The sequence below is a fragment of the Mustela putorius genome, unplaced genomic scaffold (genome assembly GCF_011764305.1).
Source record: "Mustela putorius furo isolate JIRA1106 unplaced genomic scaffold, ASM1176430v1.1 tig00000407_pilon_pilon_pilon, whole genome shotgun sequence".
NCBI classification, from domain to species: domain Eukaryota; kingdom Metazoa; phylum Chordata; class Mammalia; order Carnivora; family Mustelidae; genus Mustela; species Mustela putorius.
In genome coordinates this window covers 22875447-22896775 of record NW_025421373.1, presented here as the reverse complement: position 1 = coordinate 22896775, position 21329 = coordinate 22875447, and the positions used below count along the sequence as shown (strand labels likewise).

At 57.6% G+C, this 21329-nt stretch overlaps 1 protein-coding gene across 3 annotated transcripts in view; it reads left to right on the top strand.

Annotated features, from left to right (window-relative positions):
- The window catches only part of PDGFRB (platelet derived growth factor receptor beta), a 36818-nt gene extending 15767 nt beyond the window's left edge, over positions 1 to 21051 (top strand). For 2 of the 3 annotated variants that reach the window (XM_004737834.3, XM_004737836.3), the window contains exons 2-23: positions 356 to 401; positions 1451 to 1774; positions 2300 to 2566; positions 3290 to 3417; positions 3533 to 3707; positions 4302 to 4494; positions 5190 to 5305; positions 6634 to 6757; positions 7091 to 7305; positions 9721 to 9815; positions 10740 to 10872; positions 11364 to 11468; positions 11823 to 11933; positions 12932 to 13091; positions 13762 to 13922; positions 14467 to 14585; positions 14806 to 14928; positions 15652 to 15763; positions 16173 to 16272; positions 16777 to 16882; positions 17730 to 17962; positions 19096 to 21051. In XM_004737834.3, the coding sequence (XP_004737891.1) occupies positions 356 to 401; positions 1451 to 1774; positions 2300 to 2566; positions 3290 to 3417; positions 3533 to 3707; positions 4302 to 4494; positions 5190 to 5305; positions 6634 to 6757; positions 7091 to 7305; positions 9721 to 9815; positions 10740 to 10872; positions 11364 to 11468; positions 11823 to 11933; positions 12932 to 13091; positions 13762 to 13922; positions 14467 to 14585; positions 14806 to 14928; positions 15652 to 15763; positions 16173 to 16272; positions 16777 to 16882; positions 17730 to 17962; positions 19096 to 19261 (3312 nt within the window). In that variant the 3' untranslated portion in view covers positions 19262 to 21051. The remainder of the gene's footprint in view (positions 1 to 355; positions 402 to 1450; positions 1775 to 2299; positions 2567 to 3289; positions 3418 to 3532; positions 3708 to 4301; positions 4495 to 5189; positions 5306 to 6633; positions 6758 to 7090; positions 7306 to 9720; positions 9816 to 10739; positions 10873 to 11363; positions 11469 to 11822; positions 11934 to 12931; positions 13092 to 13761; positions 13923 to 14466; positions 14586 to 14805; positions 14929 to 15651; positions 15764 to 16172; positions 16273 to 16776; positions 16883 to 17729; positions 17963 to 19095) is intronic. The other variant, XM_004737835.3, reaches the window with a different exon arrangement.
- The last annotated feature ends 278 nt before the right edge of the window (positions 21052 to 21329 follow it).

The following is a 21329-nucleotide window of genomic DNA, read 5'->3' as shown; positions in this document are numbered from 1 at the left end:
TGGCTGTTAGAGCTGGCGGGCCCCTGGACACCATCCAGCCCGAGTCCCCCACTCCCACTGCACATAAAGAGAAACTAAGGCCCAGAGAGGCCTGGGTTCAGCCAAGGCTACTGGAGAAGTAAAGGCAGAGGCGAAGTTTGATCCATTCGCCCTGAGGCCCAGCCCCATGCAGGGGGTGGGAATTCAGGCGAGTGTCCTCTTGATCAGGGGACATGGGTGGCTTTTGACTTCAGCCCCATAGACATGGAGGCTTGGTGGTCTGGGCTGGGGTTTTCTTCTGCAGGACCCAGGTGCTAAGTCCAATTTTGCAATGACTGTGCCCACTCAGCCCTTACCCCTATATTTAACTCTGCAGGACACCATGCAGCTTCCGAGCACCAGGCCAGCTCCTGTCCTTAAAGGTAGGTACACTGTGGCTTCCAAGTGTCATGCCAGCTCCTGTTGTCAAAGGGGTAGGGGACCCCCAGGAGGCACTGAGCAGAACCCTGGAGCTGGCCGAGGCTGTTAAACTAGCACCGGGGCCTGGGAGCCCAGGGACACTGTTGTGCTCGTGAGCCTCGATTTCCTGCCTTTCCTGCGGTGCTCAGTGGAGGCCTCCTTCTACTGTTCACTCAGCTCAGTCACCCCTGTGTCCCACCTCTTCTCAGTACTGGCTGGTCTGCTTCCGGTCTGGGGCTCCCCTCCCATGCCTCGATCCCTCACTGGCTATGAGTGCCCAAGTCCTGGCTGGGCTTCTGTGAGCACACCCTTCCCTCACTACTGCCTGTTCTATGCTGTCGGTGCTCCGGGGGCTGGGTGGCCAACCAGGCAGTGAACGGTCACCGGCCACCAGGGGGTCCTGAGGGACCAGCCGACAGCCTACCAAGGACAGGTGCCTGGCTGGCTGGCTGAGCACCTGCAGGTCTGGGGGACGCGGCTTACAGAATCCTGCCCAGGGGACATTAGCAGGGAGAGGAGGAACCAATCACTTGACACTGGCATCCAACCCCAGTTCCCTCCAGGCCCCAGGAGGGGGGCCCCTGAGTCTCTCCTGTCCTGTGTGCCCTACTCTGAGCTACCTTGCCCCACTCTCCCTAATCAAGGCCACCCCTGGGGTGGGGTGGAACCTGGACAACTGGGCCAGCTGCAGGGAAGGGGCTTGGAAAGTGACCTGGGAAGTAATGCAGGAACTGGAGGCCTGGGAATTGCTTCCCACGGATTTCCTGATGCCTTTGGGTGAACATGCCCGCAGCCTGAACACAGCATAGCTGGAGACTCTAAGGTCTGGGAACTAGAGGCACTAAGATTAGGAGTCCTGGGCAAGCTGGCCTCAAAGCCATGGCTTCCAGTCTGTGTCAGATTAGGGCGGCATGGTCTTCAAGGACTGTGCAGACATGGCTTCCTCCAGGGTCAGCCGAGAGGAGAAGGGCTGATGTTCCTGTGCTGACATCTGACGCCTTTTCTCCCAAAGGCCAGGTGCTGTTGCTGCCCCTGCTGTTGCTGCTGGGCCCACAGTCCTCATGGGGCCTGGTCATCACACCCCCGGGGCCAGAGCTTGTCCTCAATGTCTCCAGCAACTTCGTTCTGACCTGCTCGGGCCCCGCTCCAGTGGTGTGGGAACGGATGTCCCAGGAGCTCCCACAGAAAATGGCCAAGACCCAGGATGGCACCTTCTCCAGCACACTGACACTGACCAATGTCACTGGGATAGACACAGGAGAATACTTCTGCGCCTACAAAGGCTCCGATGGGCTGGAGCCTGGTGAGCGAAAACGGCTCTACATCTTTGTGCCCGGTAAGCACCCCACCTGCCTGCTCACTCTCTGACTTCTGTCAGCTGCAGGTGTCTGGGGGGAGCAGAGAGTGCTTAGTGACACTGTGAGCCACCGCCAGCTCTGACATGCAGATGAATCACGGGATCCAGCCTGGCTTGGGCCAGGAGTACGATCACTCCCCTGGCCCCCTGAGTCAGATCAGGGAGATCTGACAGCTCCCTGCCCACCCCATTCCTGGCTCCCCAGAATTTTGGCTTCTCAGCAGGTTCCAATATGCTCTCCCTTGGGCCTCCACATCTCATCTTTCCTATCCTGCAAGCTCTGGGTACCAGCTGCCCTTTGACTTGTAGCTTATCTTCTTTCCCACCCTGGTGCTGACTGTATCCAATGTTAAAGCTGGAAGGGACCTCTGAGAGCATCCTTATTCTGTAATGAGAAAACTGAGGGGCAGAGAGAAGACACCGGCTCAAGGTCACATAGAAATTCAGGGGATAGCCAGAAAACCAGCTCCCCTGACCCTCATTCTTGGCCCTCACACCTGGCAGATCCCACGATGGGCTTTCTCCCGGTTGACCCCGAGGAGCTATTCATTTTCCTCACGGAAATAACTGAGATCACGATTCCGTGCCGAGTGACGGATCCGAAGCTCGTGGTGACACTGCATGAGAAGAAAGTGGATATCCCACTACCCATCCCCTACGACCACCAACGTGGCTTCTCTGGTACATTCGAGGATAAGACCTATGTCTGCAAAACCACCGTTGGGGACAGGGAAGTGGATTCTGAAGCCTACTATGTCTACAGCCTCCAGGGTAAGCCCCCTTTCTGGCCTGATGTTTAGCAGAGGCAAGTACGGCCCTCCGCAGGGGTAGAGCCCTTCCCTGCTTATGAAGTGGGCTATTCCTTTTTTCATCACATTCTCACTGTAGTCTTGGAAGGCAGGTAGTGTTTCCCCATTTTACGGGTGAGAAGCCTGAAACTCAGAGAAGGGAGTATGCCCAAGGTCATGGGGAGGGTGAGGGGCAGGGCTGGGCTGCACACTGTTGTGGGCAAAGGCACAGGCCTCGGAGCTGGTTGGGTTTGAGTCCTAGCTGTGCACTTCCCATATGAGAGAGTTTGCGCCAGGTATTTAATCTCTCTGGGTCTGCTTCGTCCTCTGGAAAATGAGGACCATAATGATGGCCCACCTGGTGGGATTATTAGGAGGATTAAAGACAGAGGCTCCCTGGTACATGGTTTGTGCTCCATACCTTTCTCTGGTACTTAGAGTCCCAGAGAATACACTGATTCAAGATTTTAGAATGTCGGATCCATGAGGACAGGAATTTTGTCTGTTGTGTTTATTGCTAAAGTCCCAGTGCCCAGCATAGTACTTGGCGTACAGAACATAGTTAACAAATATTTGTTGAATTAATGGATCTTCTGCATGAGTCATCCCTTCCATCTCTGAATCCCCACCCTATCCCCAAGCCGCAGGGCTGGTGTGATGGCTGGTGGTGACTTCCTTGGCCCTAAACTGATCTCTTCCCCACCAGTGTCATCCATCAACGTCTCAGTGAATGCAGTTCAAACTGTGGTCCGTCAGGGCGAGAACATCACCATCATGTGCATCGTGACCGGAAATGAGGTGGTCAACTTTGAATGGACCTACCCACGCATGGAGGTAGTGCTGGGCTGGGGGGTTGGAGGAACGGCCAGGGAAGGATGGGTATCTTGCCTTGTAGCCTAACTTCTTGGACTCTGCCTGATGGGGGGGCTTCCCCCACCTGTCCCTACAGAGTGGGCGGCTGGTGGAGCCAGTGACTGACTTCCTCTTCAATATACCCTCGCACATACGCTCCATCCTGCACATCCCTGCTGCTGAGCTTGGCGATTCAGGGACCTACATCTGCAATGTATCAGAAAGTGTGAATGAGCATCGGGATGAAAAGTCCATCAATGTCACTGTGGTTGGTGCGTGTCCTGGGGCTCAGCCCTGACCCTCCTTCTGAGCTGGACCTAGACCTATCATGGCCCCAGGGTCCTGTCAGCTGCATTTCAGTACAGCTCTAGCTTCAGTACCAACCAATGCCCATTTCCAGGATAAACCAGCACGCAGGGTTGGCCAAATCCAACTCTGTTCCCAGGGTGGACTTTCTGCCTAGCCAGAACCTCAGGCCCAACCCGATTTCTAAACCCACCTGTCATCCCGGCCCAGGCCGCCCCATCCTCAACTTCAACTATGCTGCAGCTCACCTCAGCCACAATCCTGAGCCAGAATACGCTCAGTGAGAATGACAACTCCAGTCCCAATCTTAAACCCGGTCCCCAAATCAATATCAGCCCCCAGTTCGGTCCCTGGTCCAGGCTCAGCCGCGACTTCAACCCCAGATCCCGTACTTCCATCATTGGTTCAGGTCCTAAAGCCTGAAGCCCAGAATGCTGGGCTCCTTTGCATTCGGTGGATGCCCTGCCTCCGGGAGACCCGCCCCCAGGAGGCGCTGTCCTATTGGTAGCCGGGCCGGGCCCCACCCCTGGGGCCCGCCCCCTGACGGCCGCCCCTTGCAGAGAGTGGCTACGTGAGGCTGCTGGGAGAGCTGGACGCCCTACAATTCGCTGAGCTGCACCGCAGCCGGACTCTGCAGGTCGTGTTCGAGGCCTACCCGCCGCCCACTGTCCTGTGGCTCAAGGACAACCGCACGCTAGGCGACTCCAGCGCTGGCGAGATCTCCCTGTCCACACGCAACGTGTCTGAGACCCGGTGAGCAGCAGCCCATCCGCTCCATTCTTGACGTTATTCTCTGCAGCTGCCCGGCAGCTCACAGCCTTCAGCCACGGGACACATCTAGAGACACTTTTCTTGAGAGCCTACTACGTGCGAGGCACCGTACCAGGCACTGGGGAGGCTGCAGAGCTCCAAGCAGACTGTTCCAGCCCTCCTAGAGTCTCCTGTCTAGAGGGGGAAACAGACGCCGGTCAGATGATCACCCAGATGTTCAGTTGTCCTTGTGATGGGTGGGGCCAGCTGGGAGCAGCTGAGGAGAAGAAGGCCAAATGATCAGGGAGGAGGGTGCCGGACGGGCCATGACCACCCATGCATGGATGGTGGCCCGGAGGCAGGAGGCCAGCAGGCCGACAATGAGGGGCCGTCCTTGCGAATAAAGCCCTGTCAGGCTTTTCTGCAGGAGTGAGATGTGGAGGGGGAGGGAAGGGGTGCTTGCCCCACCTTCTTCACCCCTCCCCAACCGCCTCTGAGCTCTGGGGAGCCAGCTGCCGATGGGTGGGGGATTCAGGAGACTGGCATCGTGAGTCGCATCTGCTAGCGACACCTGTGTGATGTTGGGAAGGCCCTGCCCCTCCCTGGGCCTGGTTTCTCAGGTCCATCCAAGGAGGGCTGGGTGGGGGGACTGTGGGAGTTCTTCCAGCGCCGGCAGCTGGGCCCGTTGTGCTCCGCAGGTACGTGTCGGAACTGACGCTGGTGCGGGTGAAGGTGGCGGAGGCTGGCTGCTACACCGTGCGGGTCTTCCATGAGGACGCGGAGGCCCAGCTCTCCTTCCAGCTGCAGGTCAACGGTGAGGAGCCCTGCACCCTGCCTCCCTGCACACCAACCCCCCCTCCACTGCTTCCCTCTCCCTTCCTACCCTGTCCACCCACCCACAGGAGGAGAGGGAGCAGGAGAGGGAGCGGAGGACTCAGGAGGCTGGCCTCGAGGCCGAGCTCCAACATTTCCGCTCCTCTGTGAACTTGGCATGTCTCCTCCTTGGGCTTCAAGCTGTCCACGGAGGCGCCTGGGCTACACTGGTGTCCCTAACACCTCAGGCCTTCATGTGCCAGTGCCATGATTTGTCCTTCTCACATGCCCTCATACTGGACTACTACTTAGGTAGTCACTGAGCAACACCAACACACCAGTCTGCCCTGCCTTTGTGCTGCTTGTCTCCTGCTGGGGGAGGACAAGCACTCCACGGTAGGGCAGAGAACCAGCAAATGACACAGAAGGTTAGAAGGTAACAAGTGCCGTTGAAGGAGGAGAAAAGCTGGGTAGGGAGGACAGAGGGTTCATGAGGCATGGGGCGGTGAGCGTTGCGATTTGGAGCGGCCTGATCAAGTTGGCCTCGAGGAGGCGACATTTGTGTGAAGACTTAAAAGAACGTGAGGGTGTTCACCAGGGAGATTCTGGGGGGCAAGGGCCCACCAGGCAGTGGCAAGGCAGGACAACACCAGAAAGCCGGTGTGGCAGGAACCGAGAAGGGAGAGAGTGGTGGAGATGAGGTCAGAGCTGAGGCCTGGTCGTGGAGTGGGTGGGGGGGACAGATTGCATGGGTCCCCTTGGGCCCTTGTATGGACTTTGGCTTTTACTGTGACGGAGATGACAGAGCCACGGCAGGGTTTTGAGCAGGGGAATGACACACGAATGACTTACTGTTTTGTCAATTGACTTTCTAAAAATAAATGTATTTTGAAAGAGAATTTAACCTCTCAATTGTAGATGGAAAATCAGCATCACATGTCATAAATATAAAGCAACCACTAAAATAAACTCTGGGAAAACAAAGCGATGCTATTAAATTCTACCTCCGTGCTCTCCTGCTCTCGCTTTCCCAGGGCTTTCTCTGACCCTGAGACCTGCTCTGTCTTTGTTAAAAGGGCAGATTAGCAGTCTCAGAGAGGTGTTAGAGACAGACTGGCACCCTACTGAGGCTTTCCCTTTGAAGTGCCCAGAAGGGGAACCTGTCAGTTTTCACACGGGGATTCCTGGTATTTGATGTTCACCTGCAGCCTGAGGCTCCCCTCCCCCCCCCCTTACCCCCAGACCCTGGGCCAGATCCTCCTGGAGGGCCTTTCTCACTGTCTCCTTCCTGACCTCCCCACCTCCTGGCCTCCTGCCCTCTCCACATAGTGCCTGTCCGTGTGCTGGAGCTGAGTGAAAGCCACCCTGCCAGCGGGGAGCAGACGGTCCGCTGTCGCGGTCGCGGCATGCCCCAGCCACACCTCACTTGGTCTACCTGCAGCGACCTCAAAAGGTGAGCAGACCCCTGGCCTCCCTCTCCCAGAGTAACCACAGCGGCCTGGAAGGACCCAGTGGAGGTCATCTCCTCCAGCCCCTTCTCTGGGCACCAAGTTCCAGGCTAGAGCCTCGTTCTAGAAGATGTGGCTTCTTGGAGATGCTCTGCATGACCTCAATGTCCCATTTCCTTACCTTGACTCAGGCGATCAAATGAAGGGAGTGGATTTTGCGATCGCGGGCTCTCAGTTCTGGGTTTGGAGCGCCCCCTGCCGGTCAGTGGAGGGGGCACAGGAGGAATGAGCTCAGGACCAGTCAAGGACTGGAAGCTGACCGGACTGGCTTTCCTCAGCAGATGTCCACGCGAGCTGCCGCCCACGCCGCTGGGGAACAGTTCGGAGGAGGAGAGCCAGCTGGAGACTAACGTGACATACTGGCCCGAGGACCAGGAGTTCGAGGTGGTGAGCACACTGCGCCTGCGCCGTGTGGACCAACCGCTGTCTGTGCGCTGCACTCTGCACAACCTGCTGGGACACGACATGCAGGAGGTCACCGTGGTGCCGCATTGTGAGTCCTCCAGCCCGAGTGGCTCCTGGAGACCCTCCATCCCCACCTCCACCCTGCCATCCTTGGAGCTGTGCCTGGGAGCCCAGCTGTGCCTTGGGGCCTCGCCAAGCCCACCAGCGTGCGCCCCTGTGCACTTATGCAACAACGCAGGACTGGCACACGTGCGTACACCCATGAGTGTACGTGTCTAGGCCATGGCTGGGTGTACGCATGTTCTGTGTGCATTCTAAGCCATAAGCAGGAGCAGGCTTGACCCTTGGACACAGGGCAGACCCTCCCAGTGTAGATTTGTAAACCACATCATGAAGACTGCCCAAGCCCCAGATACACGTGTCAAGCTGGAGTGTATGTCTACAGGCTTGTGCACAAGCACGCATGCTGCCTGCCTTTGGGGGACTACACCGAGTACATGCATAAAGCCGTGGATATGGCTATGCCCAATCCCCAGACGTGTATATAAACCCACAGGGGTGTGTCTGTATGCGTGTATGTGCAGATGCACGATCCCCACACAAGGGTGTGGATAGTGCATGTGTAATTCCTGTGCATGTGTGCAAACTGGCTCAGAACATGGAGCAGCAGCAGCCCCTCCCCCTGAAAGCGTGCAGACACAGCCTCTGCACCCAGATGCCTGCTATCCCATGCATGTCTGTGAGCAGGTTCACACACACACACAAAGGCACAACTCTTGTCCACGGGAATAGTGTCAGCCAGCGCTTGGGTGCCCATGCTACCTGCCAGTCCCTGAGCGTGCGTTTCCCCTTGTGCTGGTCTCCATTTGTTCATTCATTTCCTCTTTCTCCCTGGAGAAGGCCCAGCCCTCCGGCACTTCTAGTGCCCTCAGTCCAGAGAGAAGGCAGCCAAGGAACTAGGCAATCCCACTGCAGGGGGCAGTACTTTGTGGGGGCGAGGAAGCCTAGAGGGAGGAGGGGCTCTGTGTCCAGCTGGGGGATTCAGGAAAGTGTCCTGGAAAAAGAAATCTTTAGGTCAAAACCTGAAAGATACCTGGAAGTTAGGCTGGTAAGGAATGGGGTTCGAGTCAAAGCGAATAGCTTTTGCAAGAACCCAGAGGCAAAGTGGGATCAGAGAACTCAAAGGCATTCAGCGTGGCTTGAGCCCAGAGTATGTGTGTGTTTAGGGGCTGGAGCAGGGAGATAACAAGAGAAAGGGAAAGGACTGGTAAAGGAGGGGCTTGGGTTAGGCAGAAGCCAGGGCAAACAGAGCTTTGAAGGCTGTGGGAGGCGTTGGCAGGTTGGTCTGGCACACACACACGAGCCTCTCTGTGCACAGAGCTGTTCCCAGCCCGCTGCCCCGTGGTGGGACAGGTGGGGGGTTTCATCCCTTATCTCACTCCCACTCCCACGCATGCGCACGTACCCCTGAGCTGGTGGGCGCCTGCAGACCAGCCCAGAGCAAGACTGCCCGAGGGGGAAGCCACGTACCAACGCACAGGGAAACTACCATGGCTGGACGAAGCCTCTTCTTTTTACTCAGATTGCTCCTTAGAAGATTCAGACTTCCTTCCCAGGCCTGAGATGTGTGACCTTGTGGGGAGAGGGAGGAGAAGAGTGATGTTGGTCTGGGACCTTGAGGAGGAGGGACAGGGCCTCCAGGGGCACTGAGAGGGGCAAGTATGGGACAGAAGAAGAGGGAACAAGTTTGTGGGGGACCCCATGGGTGGCCAGTGGGGCAGGGTAGGGGAGGTGAGGGTCTGGCCAGAGTGAATGCAGAGGGAGGGGAAGAGAATGGGAAATTGTACAGCAAAGAGGCTGAGGCATTAGGGAGGAGACTTGGGACTTGGGGGCCCTGAGTTAGCCCCACTTGGTTACCCCTGTTCCCTGGGGGGTGTACCTTATAACTGTCGTCACTACCCCGACGCTGCTGGCGACTCCGGGTGAAACAGGGTAGGAAATGGACTGGATTCGTCAGGCTCTGGGAACTCAGTTAGGCTCTGTCCTAGCTGTGACCACCCTGGCAAGGGCATGGATTCAGAGGCGAGGTGAGCGCAGTCATCAGGAGCTGGTATCCAGTCTGGGGTATGGCAGACAGGCCAGACTGAGCCCAGCAAAGGCTGAAGGCATATGGAAGCCCAGAGGGAGCTGAGTGCCATTGTTACTGAGGGGTGTGGGTTCTTACAGGCAGCACACAAAAGCTTTACTTCTGTCTTGCTCTGGGCTGGTCTGCCGGCGCCCACTGGTTCAGGGGTGCATGTGCATGCATGGGAGTGGGAATGAGATAAGGGATGAAACCCCCACCTGTCCCACCACGGGGCAGTCTGACGTCACAGGCCATGGCTGGTGGAGGGCAGGACAGGCAGAGAGGATTTGCCGGACCAGCAGTGGGGACACGGGAGGACTGCCAGGGAGCTGCCAAGCTCCCCGTTTGCTTATGGCTGGCTCTTGTCTCTGCCTGCAGCTCTGCCCTTCAAGGTGGTGGTGATCTCGGCCATCCTGGCCTTGGTGGTCCTCACAGTCATCTCCCTCATCATCCTTATCATGCTGTGGCAGAAGGTAAGCTCCCACCCTTGCCTGGTGGGTGCACATGGGCACACTATTCTTTCTACATGGAGCCCCCAGCTGCCCTTGAACGTTGTAGGATCCAGTCATGGCCTAGCCTGGCACAGAGCACTGGTGTAAAACGATGGAGAGCTGCCTCTACCCCCAACAGCAAGGACCATCTTGGGCCTGGTCCAGGCCAGCTAGTGTCCCTTGCCATTGCTGTGCCTTCCTGGGTGTTGCCTGGACCTCAGCCCTGCCCCTCCCAGCCACAGGGCAAGGCACTTTCTGGGGGGACTACATGAGTCCCAGGATTCTCCCAGGTCTCACCTCCAGAGGATCCCAGGCTTCTACTGAAATGCATTCTAATCCTACCAACGTGTCATTTCAATATTTTGTTCCGAGGCTTCACCATTCTGCAATCCCAATGTTTTAAGATTCTTGAGTTAGGATTGCAGCACCCATGATTTTATCATTCTAAGAGCCCAATCCTGTGATTCTCACATCCTATGATTTCAACATCGTGTGCTTCCATCTTTCCGAGATTCCCACTGCAAATGACCCAGCTTGGAGAATGGGCTGTCCACATCTAGCTGAATGCTCCTAGCTTGTGTCACTTCCCAGGACTGCCTGTCCCGCTACTTCTATCTGGGAAGCAGCTAGTGCTCTGGGAGAAGCTGGCAAGGAGGTCCTGATGAGCCGGGCCCTGGGCTATTAGCTGCTCCTCAGCCAGCACCAAGCTGGGGCCTCTTGACACCTGTTCTCACTGAGCCCGTGAACCTGAGCCTTATCAATAACTTGCTGTGTGACTTCAAATAGGCCTCTGTCCCTCTCTGGGCCTCAGGGTCTCCTGCTCCATCTGCTCATAAGGGGCCATGGCGGGTGGGTCTTAAAGCTCAGACCTCCTCTGATGAGCTATCCCTGGTATTGGTCTTGCAGAAGCCACGTTACGAGATCCGGTGGAAGGTGATTGAATCCGTGAGCTCCGACGGCCATGAGTACATCTATGTAGATCCTATGCAGCTGCCCTATGACTCCACCTGGGAGCTGCCAAGGGACCAGCTTGTGCTCGGTCAGTCGAGAGCACTCTCGAGGGCAGTCTGGGCACTTTCGGAGGGTGGCAAGACTGTCTGAGGTCTTGCCTTCTTGGGCCCTCAGTGCCCCTCTCCATACAATGGGGCAAGGTGATACCCCAGGGAGGGTTCAGCGCTGAGGTCCTGTGATCCCATGACTACGTGAGATCGGACCCCTTGTGGGCAAGAGGGGAAGTAGGGATTGAGGACAGGCTGCATGTCAGGCCCATGCTTAGTCTAGCTGGGAAGGCCAAGGTGTGCAGAGGAGCTGAACTCCCTTTGGGGATGGGAGGAAGGCTTCCAGGGACGAAAGATGGACCAGAAAGCTGGCAGGACTTAGATGAGACATCAGGAAGGGCTGCAAAGCACTATGGGAGACTCCTGGAGGGGAACACCTTAAGTCCCGGTTGGCTGGAGGGGTTGACCTCTGAGAGAGCAGGGTATGTAGTTCCGTGGTGGGCCAGGAGCTAAGGGATTGTCTCTACCCCAGGACGCACCCTGGGCTCCGGAGCCTTTGGGCAGGTGGTGGAGGCCACGGCTCACGGCCTGAGTCACTCGCAGGCCACGATGAAAGTGGCAGTCAAGATGCTGAAATGTGAGTCCTGGGAGCCTGCCCCTCCATCAAATCTGGGCCCCCTCGTGTCCCCTGCCACCGGCCCCACACAGTCAGGCACTCCCCGGCTCTCATTTGCTGGACGCAAGCAGTACAGTCACCTGTGGGCCAGCACCGCTGCAGGCTCTGCTTTGGCCAAGAATCTTCCTCACTCTGCCCCGGACTCCTGGCATCTCCTTCTCTCCCTAACCTTCCTCCCACCCACTTTCTCCTCCCCCTACTCGTGGGTCCTCACTGCCCCTAGGCCATCTGGGTCTTACAGTAGGTTATGGAGCAGAACAGCCTCCTTGGGGCCTCAGGGACAGGGCAGGCCTGAGGCCCCATCTCCCTCCTCAGCCACAGCCCGCAGCAGCGAGAAGCAGGCCCTCATGTCAGAGCTGAAGATCATGAGTCACCTCGGGCCCCATCTGAACGTGGTCAACTTGCTGGGGGCCTGCACCAAAGGAGGTACCAAAACCACTCCCCCAGAGGGCTCCAGAAAACGCCAACCGCCCAAGCCTGGCCCCTCCCCGCCCCCTCCTCAGTCCAGGGATGACAGGACACTCCAGCTGGAGGGTCTGTACCCACCCCGTCCAGTGCCCTCATTCCACAGACCCAGATGGGGGCAGGACTCACAAACCCACAGAATCACATCACCTTCAAGGCCCAAGGACCTAGCCGTTTGCAAACCCAGGGGTCCTCTGACTCTTTAACATTTTCTCAATACATTCCACAAACTCCTAAGTCCTGGCCCCTGTGAGGTGAGTTCTGTCCCTACACTCGGGGAACACCAGCAAGCTGACTGGGAGCTGCTTTCATTCAGATCATAGAATGAAGTCTCCCCAGCCCGTGTGTTTATTTGAAGCTCTGACTGCAAGTTAGGCCATTAAAAAAAAAAAAAGAAGTATTATCACTGTTTGCAGCTTATTGTGAGATTTGGGATTTTCCTCAGTATTGTGCAACCAAAATAAAATACAGAAGTGAGCTGCACACAGAGGCCAATTTATGTCCCCAAGATCACCCATTTCAAAATGTCTGTCTTCATCAATATTGTCAAGTTCCCACTGACGGGCTTCAAATAAATGTACTGTATTTGGGTTGAAACAGTAACCTGATAAGTAATAGTTGCCTTTCTTTGCTCTATATACTGGGCTCCAGCATTCGCCGTCATTTGAAAACCTATGGGTGACATCTACCACCCTGTCCTTGCTCTGTGCCAGGCCCAGGGCCGAGCTGACAAAGGCATTATCTTATGAGTGCTCAGGGAGGTGGCTGGGGTTAGCCCCATTTAACAGATGGGGAAAGTAAAGCTCGGCGAGAATAAGTATCTCCCTCCTGCTCACCAAAGCCAGAAAAGAACCGGGGTTAGCCCGGTGCCAAAGCCTCTTGGCCATCCTACCAAACTGCCTTTCCAAGCTAGCGCCGGCCCCGACGGCAGGTCTGAGCCCGAGCCTGTGCCCCCACAGGACCCATCTACATCATCACCGAGTACTGCCGCTACGGCGACCTCGTAGACTACCTGCACCGCAACAAGCACACTTTCCTGCAGCGCTGCTCCGACAAGCGCCGACCGCCCAGCGCTGAGCTCTACAGCAACGCCCTCCCTGTCGGGCTTCCGCTGCCCAGGTACCGCAGGAGGCTTTGGGGAGCCCTCGGGGCACCTACCTGCTCACTCCCTCCCTGTCCAGGACGGAAGCTGAGGCCAGGGTGGGCAGATACAGTTTAGGAGCTGGGGTGTCGGTCTGTCACCGAAAGACAGGAAGACTCAGCCCTGCCCCCTGCCTCCCCCCCACCCCCACTGGATCGATTTCCTTCTAGTCCTTGGTCCACCTCTAAAGACATGGGCGCATGTGGTCCCCTAGCTCTCCAGGGAGCTGGCACTGTAGGCAGAGGCATTAGGATGACTCCTTGCCCACTCTGGGCTGTGGCTGGGCCCTCATAGGGCATCACAGCCGAATGGAGATCCCCGGAAAGGCACTGTGCTACCTGCCCTTCCTCTGACCCTCGCACTCGAGTGCTGTGATCACGCCTAGGCGTGAGCTCCCCGGGGACATGCACGGGGTCTTATGTTATCCCAGCACAGCGCTGCCCAGCTTAGGACCCCACAGGCTGGGGGGAAGGGCGCACTGCGTGGCCATTCAAATGGTGACAGACGAGAGGAAGAGGAGTGGTGGAGGGAGAGAGGAAACCCATGAGTGACAGGGCCTTGTGGGGCCTCAGGGCGAGAAGGGGCAGGAAAGGAAGCAAAAGGAAAGCCCTGTGGCCCTTCCTCCTGTGACGTCCCTCTCTCCCCCAGCCATGTGTCTCTGCCCGGGGAGAGCGACGGTGGCTACATGGACATGAGCAAAGACGAGTCGGTAGACTACGTGCCCATGTTGGACATGAAAGGAGGCGTCAAATATGCAGACATTGAGTCCTCTAGCTACATGGCCCCTTATGACAACTACGTCCCCACCGGTGGGTCCTCACCTCAGCACGGCCCCCACCCCTATGCAGTCGTGTGTTCCTATCAGAGCCTTTTGTATGCCCAGGCTCGCAACAACAGGGGGAGGAAGGTGGCTTGTCCCCATTTCAAAGATGCGGAAACTGGGGTTAGCCACCTGCACACAGCTGCTCTGTGAGGGAGCCCCAGAATGAACCTCTGTATCTGGATCCAGAGCGGGAAGAGTTGGGGTGGAGGGAGTCCTGGGCCTGCTGGGGCATGGGCCCAGAGGAGGCCCCAGGCTCCCGGGCTGACCCAGGGTCCCTGAGAAGCAGGCAGGTCAGGCTGAGCAAAGGTGACCTGGGGCTAACATCAAAGGCTTTTCTGGCCCATGAAAGCACACTGATGAGATAGGAGAGGTTTGCATTAGATGTTTGGAAATTGTCTTCCTTTTTTTGGAGGACTTAGAGGATCAGTAGCTACCTGTAACAGAGAGTCGGCCTCAGTGAGCAAAAGGGCAGGGGTCCTTTGGGCCATGTGGAGACCCACAGTGGTAGGTGAACTTCTGTTCTCCCCTAGCTCCTGAGAGGACCTGTCGGGCCACTCTGATCAACGAGTCCCCAGTGCTTAGCTACACGGATCTCGTGGGCTTCAGCTACCAGGTGGCAAATGGCATGGAGTTCCTGGCCTCCAAGAACGTACGTGTGGTCACTGTGGGGAGGTGGGACACCCAGCCGGCCAGGGTCCTCCAAGTACAAAGCTCTGTATGGCAGCTGTGTCCTCTGTGGTGGGTGAGGACGCCCTCACTGGGTGGCTACCCTCACCTGTGTGGCGATACCTTTTTCCCCAAGCCCTTGGCGGGGAGGTCTTTCTCCACAACTGCCCCCAAGGCCTCAGCTCCCATCTCCTCCAACCCAGTGTGTCCACCGAGATCTGGCAGCCAGAAATGTGCTCATCTGTGAGGGCAAGCTGGTCAAGATCTGTGACTTCGGCCTGGCTCGTGACATCATGCGAGACTCGAACTATATCTCCAAAGGCAGCGTGAGTACCATGTGCCTCTGACCCTGGGAGCAGGTTCTCTCCTGGTCAACGTGGCTGTGGCACGTGGGAGATGAGGACTGAGTGCCTCGTGACCTGCCCTGTCCAGCGGTGACAGGCTTGGCCTGCCTAGCCATGTGTGCAGGCCCAGGAGGGGAAGCCACCAGCTGTGCATGGGGTGGGGGGTGGGGAAGTGGAGTGCTAAGGTTGTGAGGTGAGCCCAGGACTCAGAGTCACCAGTCATGACGGGGGCAGGGGGGCGTAAGGGAAGCATGGAAAGGGAGCAGGTCAAATGGGTATTTGGTTAAAATGTGACCATTCTGTCAGCCACTCATGTTCCCATTTTCCACAAGAGGACGGTGAATCCCAGAGCTGGAGGGACTCTAGACCGCAGAGATCGAAGGTGGCCGGCTCAGAGCAGGGGGTTCCTTGGCTTCTCTCTGGCTCTCCTGCTCTCTACCAACCGGTCCAGGGGCCTCTACTGGGGTCAGAAAGAGGGACCTCAGACCTGGGGCTCTTTCTCAGGGATGGGACTGCCATGTTACCAGTTGTGGGTAGAGGGACTTGGCCTTCCGGTCCCCTGGCCAGTACTGGGATGCCTGTGGGATCTGCATGCCTACAGAGGTGGGTTCTCAGGGCCCGGGAGTCAGGTACTGGGGGGAAACTGCCAGGTGTGGAGTGGGCCCTGGCCCTCCTTATACTTAGTGCGGTGCCGCCCTCCCCCAGACCTTCCTGCCTCTGAAGTGGATGGCCCCCGAGAGCATCTTCAACAGCCTCTATACCACCCTGAGCGACGTGTGGTCCTTTGGGATCCTACTCTGGGAGATCTTCACCCTGGGTACGCTCCCCTGGCCCCCAGCCGTCAGGGGCACGGCCCCTACCCTGCCCCCGTGTGCCTCCAGCCTGGTGGGGCTGTGGGACTGGCTCTGGTGCAAGTTACAGTTCTCTACTGCTTTCTCACGGCTACAAGACCTTAGCAAATCCCTTGTCCTCTCTGGGTCTCTTTACTTCCCCAGCCGATTATGGATGGGTTTGGAAGTGACATCTAAAAGCCTAGATGATTCTGGTTTCTCTGGTTCTCTGATTCTGGGGAGGGTTTCCGTCTCTGTCCAGAGCCTCTAAAGGGGGCTCACGAGTCTCAATGCCAAGGCCATTATACCGTTGTCCATTCTAGGGCTGGTGTGCTTCCCTCTGCCCCTCTTCCAGCACCTCTGAGCCAGTGTGTCTCTTGTCTCTGCCCCCTGCAGGTGGCACCCCATACCCAGAGCTGCCCATGAACGAGCAGTTCTATAATGCCATCAAGCGGGGGTACCGCATGGCCCAGCCTGCCCACGCCTCCGACGAGATGTGAGTGGAGCCTTTGCGAGGATTTTTTTCGGTGCAGACAATAGTTATCCAATTTAACTTGCTTAAGGCAAAAATGGATTTGTCCAGAGATCTAAAAAACCTCCATATAGCTGGATCTAGGTGTTCAGAGGCTGTCCTCAGGAATCTGGTTCTACCCAGGTCTGCTTCCCTTCGCGCTGGCCACATTTTAAGGCCAGATGGCTACCTGGTTGCTGCTTTCACCATAGTTCGGGCGGAAGGCTCCAAGCTGACCATCAAGGGCTCAGCTGGGGACACGTGCCCATCCAGAGCCAGGCATTGAGCTGAGAACCGTGCAAACTCCTACCAGCCAGACCTGGGCCACGTGCTCACCGATGCGGTCGACCCCACGGAACCTGCCCGCGGGAGGAGGGACTGCTAAGGGATAGGAAAAGCAATCCCTCTCCACCGGTCCTCCCCAACTCCCTTCCGGGAGGCTGCAGAGCCGGAGCCAAAGACTCTGACCCCCTCTGTGCCTCTCCCCAGTTACGAGATCATGCAGAAGTGCTGGGAAGAGAAGTTTGAGATCCGGCCTCCTTTCTCCCAGCTGGTGCTGCTTCTCGAGAGGCTGCTGGGTGAGGGGTACAAAAAGGTATGTTGAGGCAGCGAAACAGAGAGTTCTGGTCCAGAAGTCAGACACTGGGTACAAGGCTCTGTGTGTCATGCTGGTATTTGAGGGACCGCCCTGTACCTTCTCGGGCTTCTCGGGCTTCATTTTCCCTGCTGGTACTAGTAAGGGATGGGCTGGGGCTGTGAGTTGAATTTATTTTAACAGCACAGCATTTTTTGAAATGAAATCCTGCATGGAAGCCGCTGCCCACAGCCCCCTTCGTCCCGCATCCCTCCTCATGCCAGGCCTGGGGCTCCCTCAGAAATCTGAACAACCTTAGGCTGCATGTCCGATAAGGGCCTGACCGCCCTGATGCTGCTTCGATTTCCTCTTCGGGCTCAGTTAAGGCAGAACCCAGCCTGTCCACCAGAGGGAGCTACAGGGAGGGGTGGTGCGCACCCCTTTTCCCCTGACCCATTCCTAACCACATTCCCACCCACGTTTAGTCACAGCTCAGCACCCAGTGAGATGATTGGGTTGTCACCACTTAGCACTTAGGGATGCTGAGGCCACAGTGAAGGAGGTTGAAGCAAGGTGACAGCCCACACCTGTCTGTTCTGAAGTAAGGGGAGTGTTAGGGTCACAGGCGCTAGTCTGCTGACTATCCCCTCCCTGGGGGGCCCCCCGAGCCCACCTGGTCTTGTGTGATGGCACCTGGGAGAGCCGCCAGCTGTGTGTGGCTCCGGACAATTCCCCTTCCTCTCCGAGCACCAGTTGCCCAATTCACACAAGGCAGGAGGGGCCAGGTCAGGGTCTCATGGTACATGAACCCCACAGCATTTGGGGCCTGACCTCGCTGTTTCTCTGGCCCTCCCTCCCCGTGGAGCAGAAGTACCAGCAGGTCGATGAGGAGTTTCTGAGGAGCGACCACCCGGCCGTCCTTCGGTCCCAAGCCCGTTTGCCTGGCTTCCATGGCCTCCGATCGCCCCTGGACACCAGCTCTGTCCTCTACACTGCTGTGCAGCCCAACGAGGGTGACAATGACTACATCATCCCCCTGCCTGACCCAAAACCCGAGGCTGCTGATGAGGGCCCACTGGAGAGTTCTCCCAGCCTTGCCAGGTAGCTGCTCTGGCCTGAGGCCCAAGGCAATTGTGTGTGTAGTGTGTGTGTGTGTGTGTGTGTGTGTGTGTGTGTGTCTTCATGCCGCCAGGCTTGCCTTAGAAGTCCATTACCTGGGGTGAGTACTGATTCCTGCCAGTGAGCAGAAGGGAGGACTGGACTCATTTGGCTTCTGATGAGCTCAGGGGGAAAGGGCAGGCTGGTAAGAGACAGAATGTCTGGGATTTAATTGCAAGGTAGCAGTTTCCTGGAAAGTGGCCCCCATAAGCCTTGTCCCCGCTCCTCTCCCGAGGCCCTATCCAGGCCCTACAGAGAAGGAGGAAGTCTAATCAGCATCCCCAGCACCTGTGTACTGTTCTGGGGTCACTTCAGCCCTGGCCTGGGCTCCGTGCTCCAGCACCACATCCCAAGGGCCCCGGGAGCCTGGCTGTAGGAGGCTGTGGTTGTAGGAGGTCTGGTGCCCACAGGGGTTGAGGCCAGAATTCTGACTTGGAAGGAGATTCGTGCTTTTCTTTTGCCTTGAGATGTGGCGAAGTTACAGTGGGCGGGGATTGCAGGAAGGCCTGGACTTCGGGTTCAGACAGGACCTTCCCTCAGCTGGAGAGGAGAGTCCCCCACAAGGCCAGACACCAGCCCCCCCCAAAACCAGATCCACTCTCCGGTGAAGTGGCAGTAGCCGCAGGCAGGCTTCCAACTCCAGCTGTGGCTCCAGCTGTGGCTCCAGCTGCCGTGAGGCCGGCCAGGCCCTGTCTCCACAAGCCTCCATCTCTCCTTGGGCACTCGGAGCACCAGGAGAATTAGAAGGCCCTCTCTGCCTTCCTGAGGAGCAAAGGTTGCGGGGCTACAGGCAGTCCGTGTACAGAAGAGCGAAGCTCAGAGCTCAGACAGCTTAAGGCGTGAACGCTGGCCTGTCCGGCGCCCTCGCACAAGCTGCCTCTAACTCCCCCGGCCTCTGTTTCGTCCTCTTGAGGATGAAAACAGGAGCGCCCATCGACGTGGTGCTTCGCATAGTCCTGACAGGGATTGGATGACCTAAAGGGTGCGGGCTCGAAGGCACAAAAAGCTCAGGGCCACTGCTGTTATCTTAATGTGGCCCCCGCCCGGACCCCCACTCACCTGCCTTCTCCTCCTAGCTCCACCCTGAATGAAGTCAACACCTCCTCTACCATCTCCTGTGACAGTCCCCTGGAGCCCCAAGAGGAGCCGGAGCCCCAGCCCGAGCCCCCGACAGAGCTGCAGCCCCCACTGGATCCAAGCTGCCCTGGGCCCCGGGCCGAGGCAGAGGACAGCTTCCTGTAGGGGGCTGGCCCCACCCTGCCCCACCCGAAGCTCTCCCTCTGCCTCCCAGCACCCACCGCCTGCTGGGCTGGCCTCCCATCTACTGTCACTTTCTAGAAAGCTCTTGCCCCTGGCCTGTGGCACCCCAGCCACTGGGGTGGGTTAGGAGGCAAGAAGGCTGCAGGGATCGTGACCGGCCTCTGCCGCTGGGGGGGCCATGTGATGGGAGCCAGGGGTCTCCCGGAGCGCTTCGTTTCTCCATCTGCAGGATGGGAGCTCCGGGCCCGGTGACCCACGATCTGGGCTTCTCGCCCTGGCTGACAGGTGGGGAGGCTGGAATCCCTAGAGATGCTCTGCGTTCAGGAGGCACAGATTAATGTTCTTCTGGTCGCACAGCTGCTCCTCCAGGAGCTGTAGCTCTCTCCTCGCACTTTCATCCACCAGAGAGCTGGGGAAGGGACCCTGGCATCCCCGGCTCCTGACTGAGCGGGGGCCTGGCCTCGGACAGTGATGTTCATCGGGAAGCCACGTCTCCTTGATGCCAGTTTCCACTTTCTCAGGCCCGAGCTGGTCTGGGGCCATCCATGCTCCCTGCTGGGGGCTGAGCCAAGTTCAGGACACTCTGGCCCACAGCCCTGTCCCGGGCACTTGGGGCACACCTCGTTGTACAAGTGCCTGTGTCCATGTCTGCCTGGCCCCGTTAAGTGCCGGGGTCTCCTTCCTTATCACCGCTCGTCTTACTCCACCCGCCAGAGTCTCCAGGGTCAGGCGGGCCCCGCATCTGTAAGGAGCGTGCAGATGTGCCGGCGAGGAATGTCCATCAGGAGGCTCATTGGACCTGATGTGGGACCTTGGAGGAATCCCTCGCCCTCTCTGGGCCTGTCTGCCCTGTTGATAAATGAGCAAGGTGGACTCGTTGACTTCTGGTGCCTGCGGCACTAACACTCTCAAATCTTCCAGGGGGTGGCACACTTGCCCAGAAGAAGCAAAGCCAAACACTCCAAACTTCCATCCTAGGGGTCAGCTGGGGTCTGGGGAAATTCCAGACCATGCATCACACTCTGGGCACCAGGAACCGTGCCCCTTTCCCCGGACCTCCAGCAAGCCCCAAAAGGCCAGCTGCCTAGGCCTTGACTTGGAGTGACAGGCAGTGTCTTGGAAAGCCCCCAACAGCTGCCCCATGGGAGGACTACGGGGCCCCACTCAGACCCACCAGTGAGCCCTGGAGCCATCCTGAGTGAGGGAGGCAGAGAGGATCAGATCCGACCCCTTGTGCGGTCGGCCGTCCAGCACCTGCTGTCCAAGTCTGTGCCACAGACATCGTGGACAGTGAGGGCTCCTGGGGGACCCCAGAGAGTACAAGAAGCCTTTCTAGGGAACCTGAGAGGGGTGCAAAAGGTGGGTATTTTGGGGGTTGCCTTCTCACCCAGCAGCTGCCTAGTTCCTGAGGGAGTACCCGTGGGATACGGCTCACTCCTTGCCCAGGTCCACTCACTGCATTCTCTCTGCCAACCACACCCCGGCTCAGTGGGCATCAGGGGAACAAGGGGAGTGAGGGCTGTGGCCAAGACTGCTGGCAGGAAGAGAGCCGGAAGTGGGCGGCAGCCCCCTCTGCCAGGCCGGGAGAGGGAGGGAATTCTCACTACGGTACCAAAGATGTAATCACCTAGGTTTACAAGTATTTTTAGGACTCACATTAACTCACATTTATACAGCAGAAGTGCTATTTTATATGCCATCAAATTTTCCTATCTGTGTACTTTTTTTTTTTTTTAAGAGAAAGATTTTAATATTAAACCTGGTGCTTCTCACTCATGGATTTCATGGTCTGTCGCGGGTTTAAGTCCCTGTGCCATGGAGATGGCAGGAGTGGAGTGGGGCAGATGGGGCTGAGCCCAGCCACAGTGTCCCCACACAGTGTCCTCTAGCTCGGAGTCTCAGTTCCATCTGTAAAATGGGGTTCGTACGCTCTTCCACCGCTTGCTAGCGGCTGGACAGCCTGGGCCTTGGGTCACGGCTTCCCAGGGTATGAAACGGGAAGGCCCCTCCAGCTCCACAGTGCTTGGCTCTGGGCTGGCCAGACGGTTCA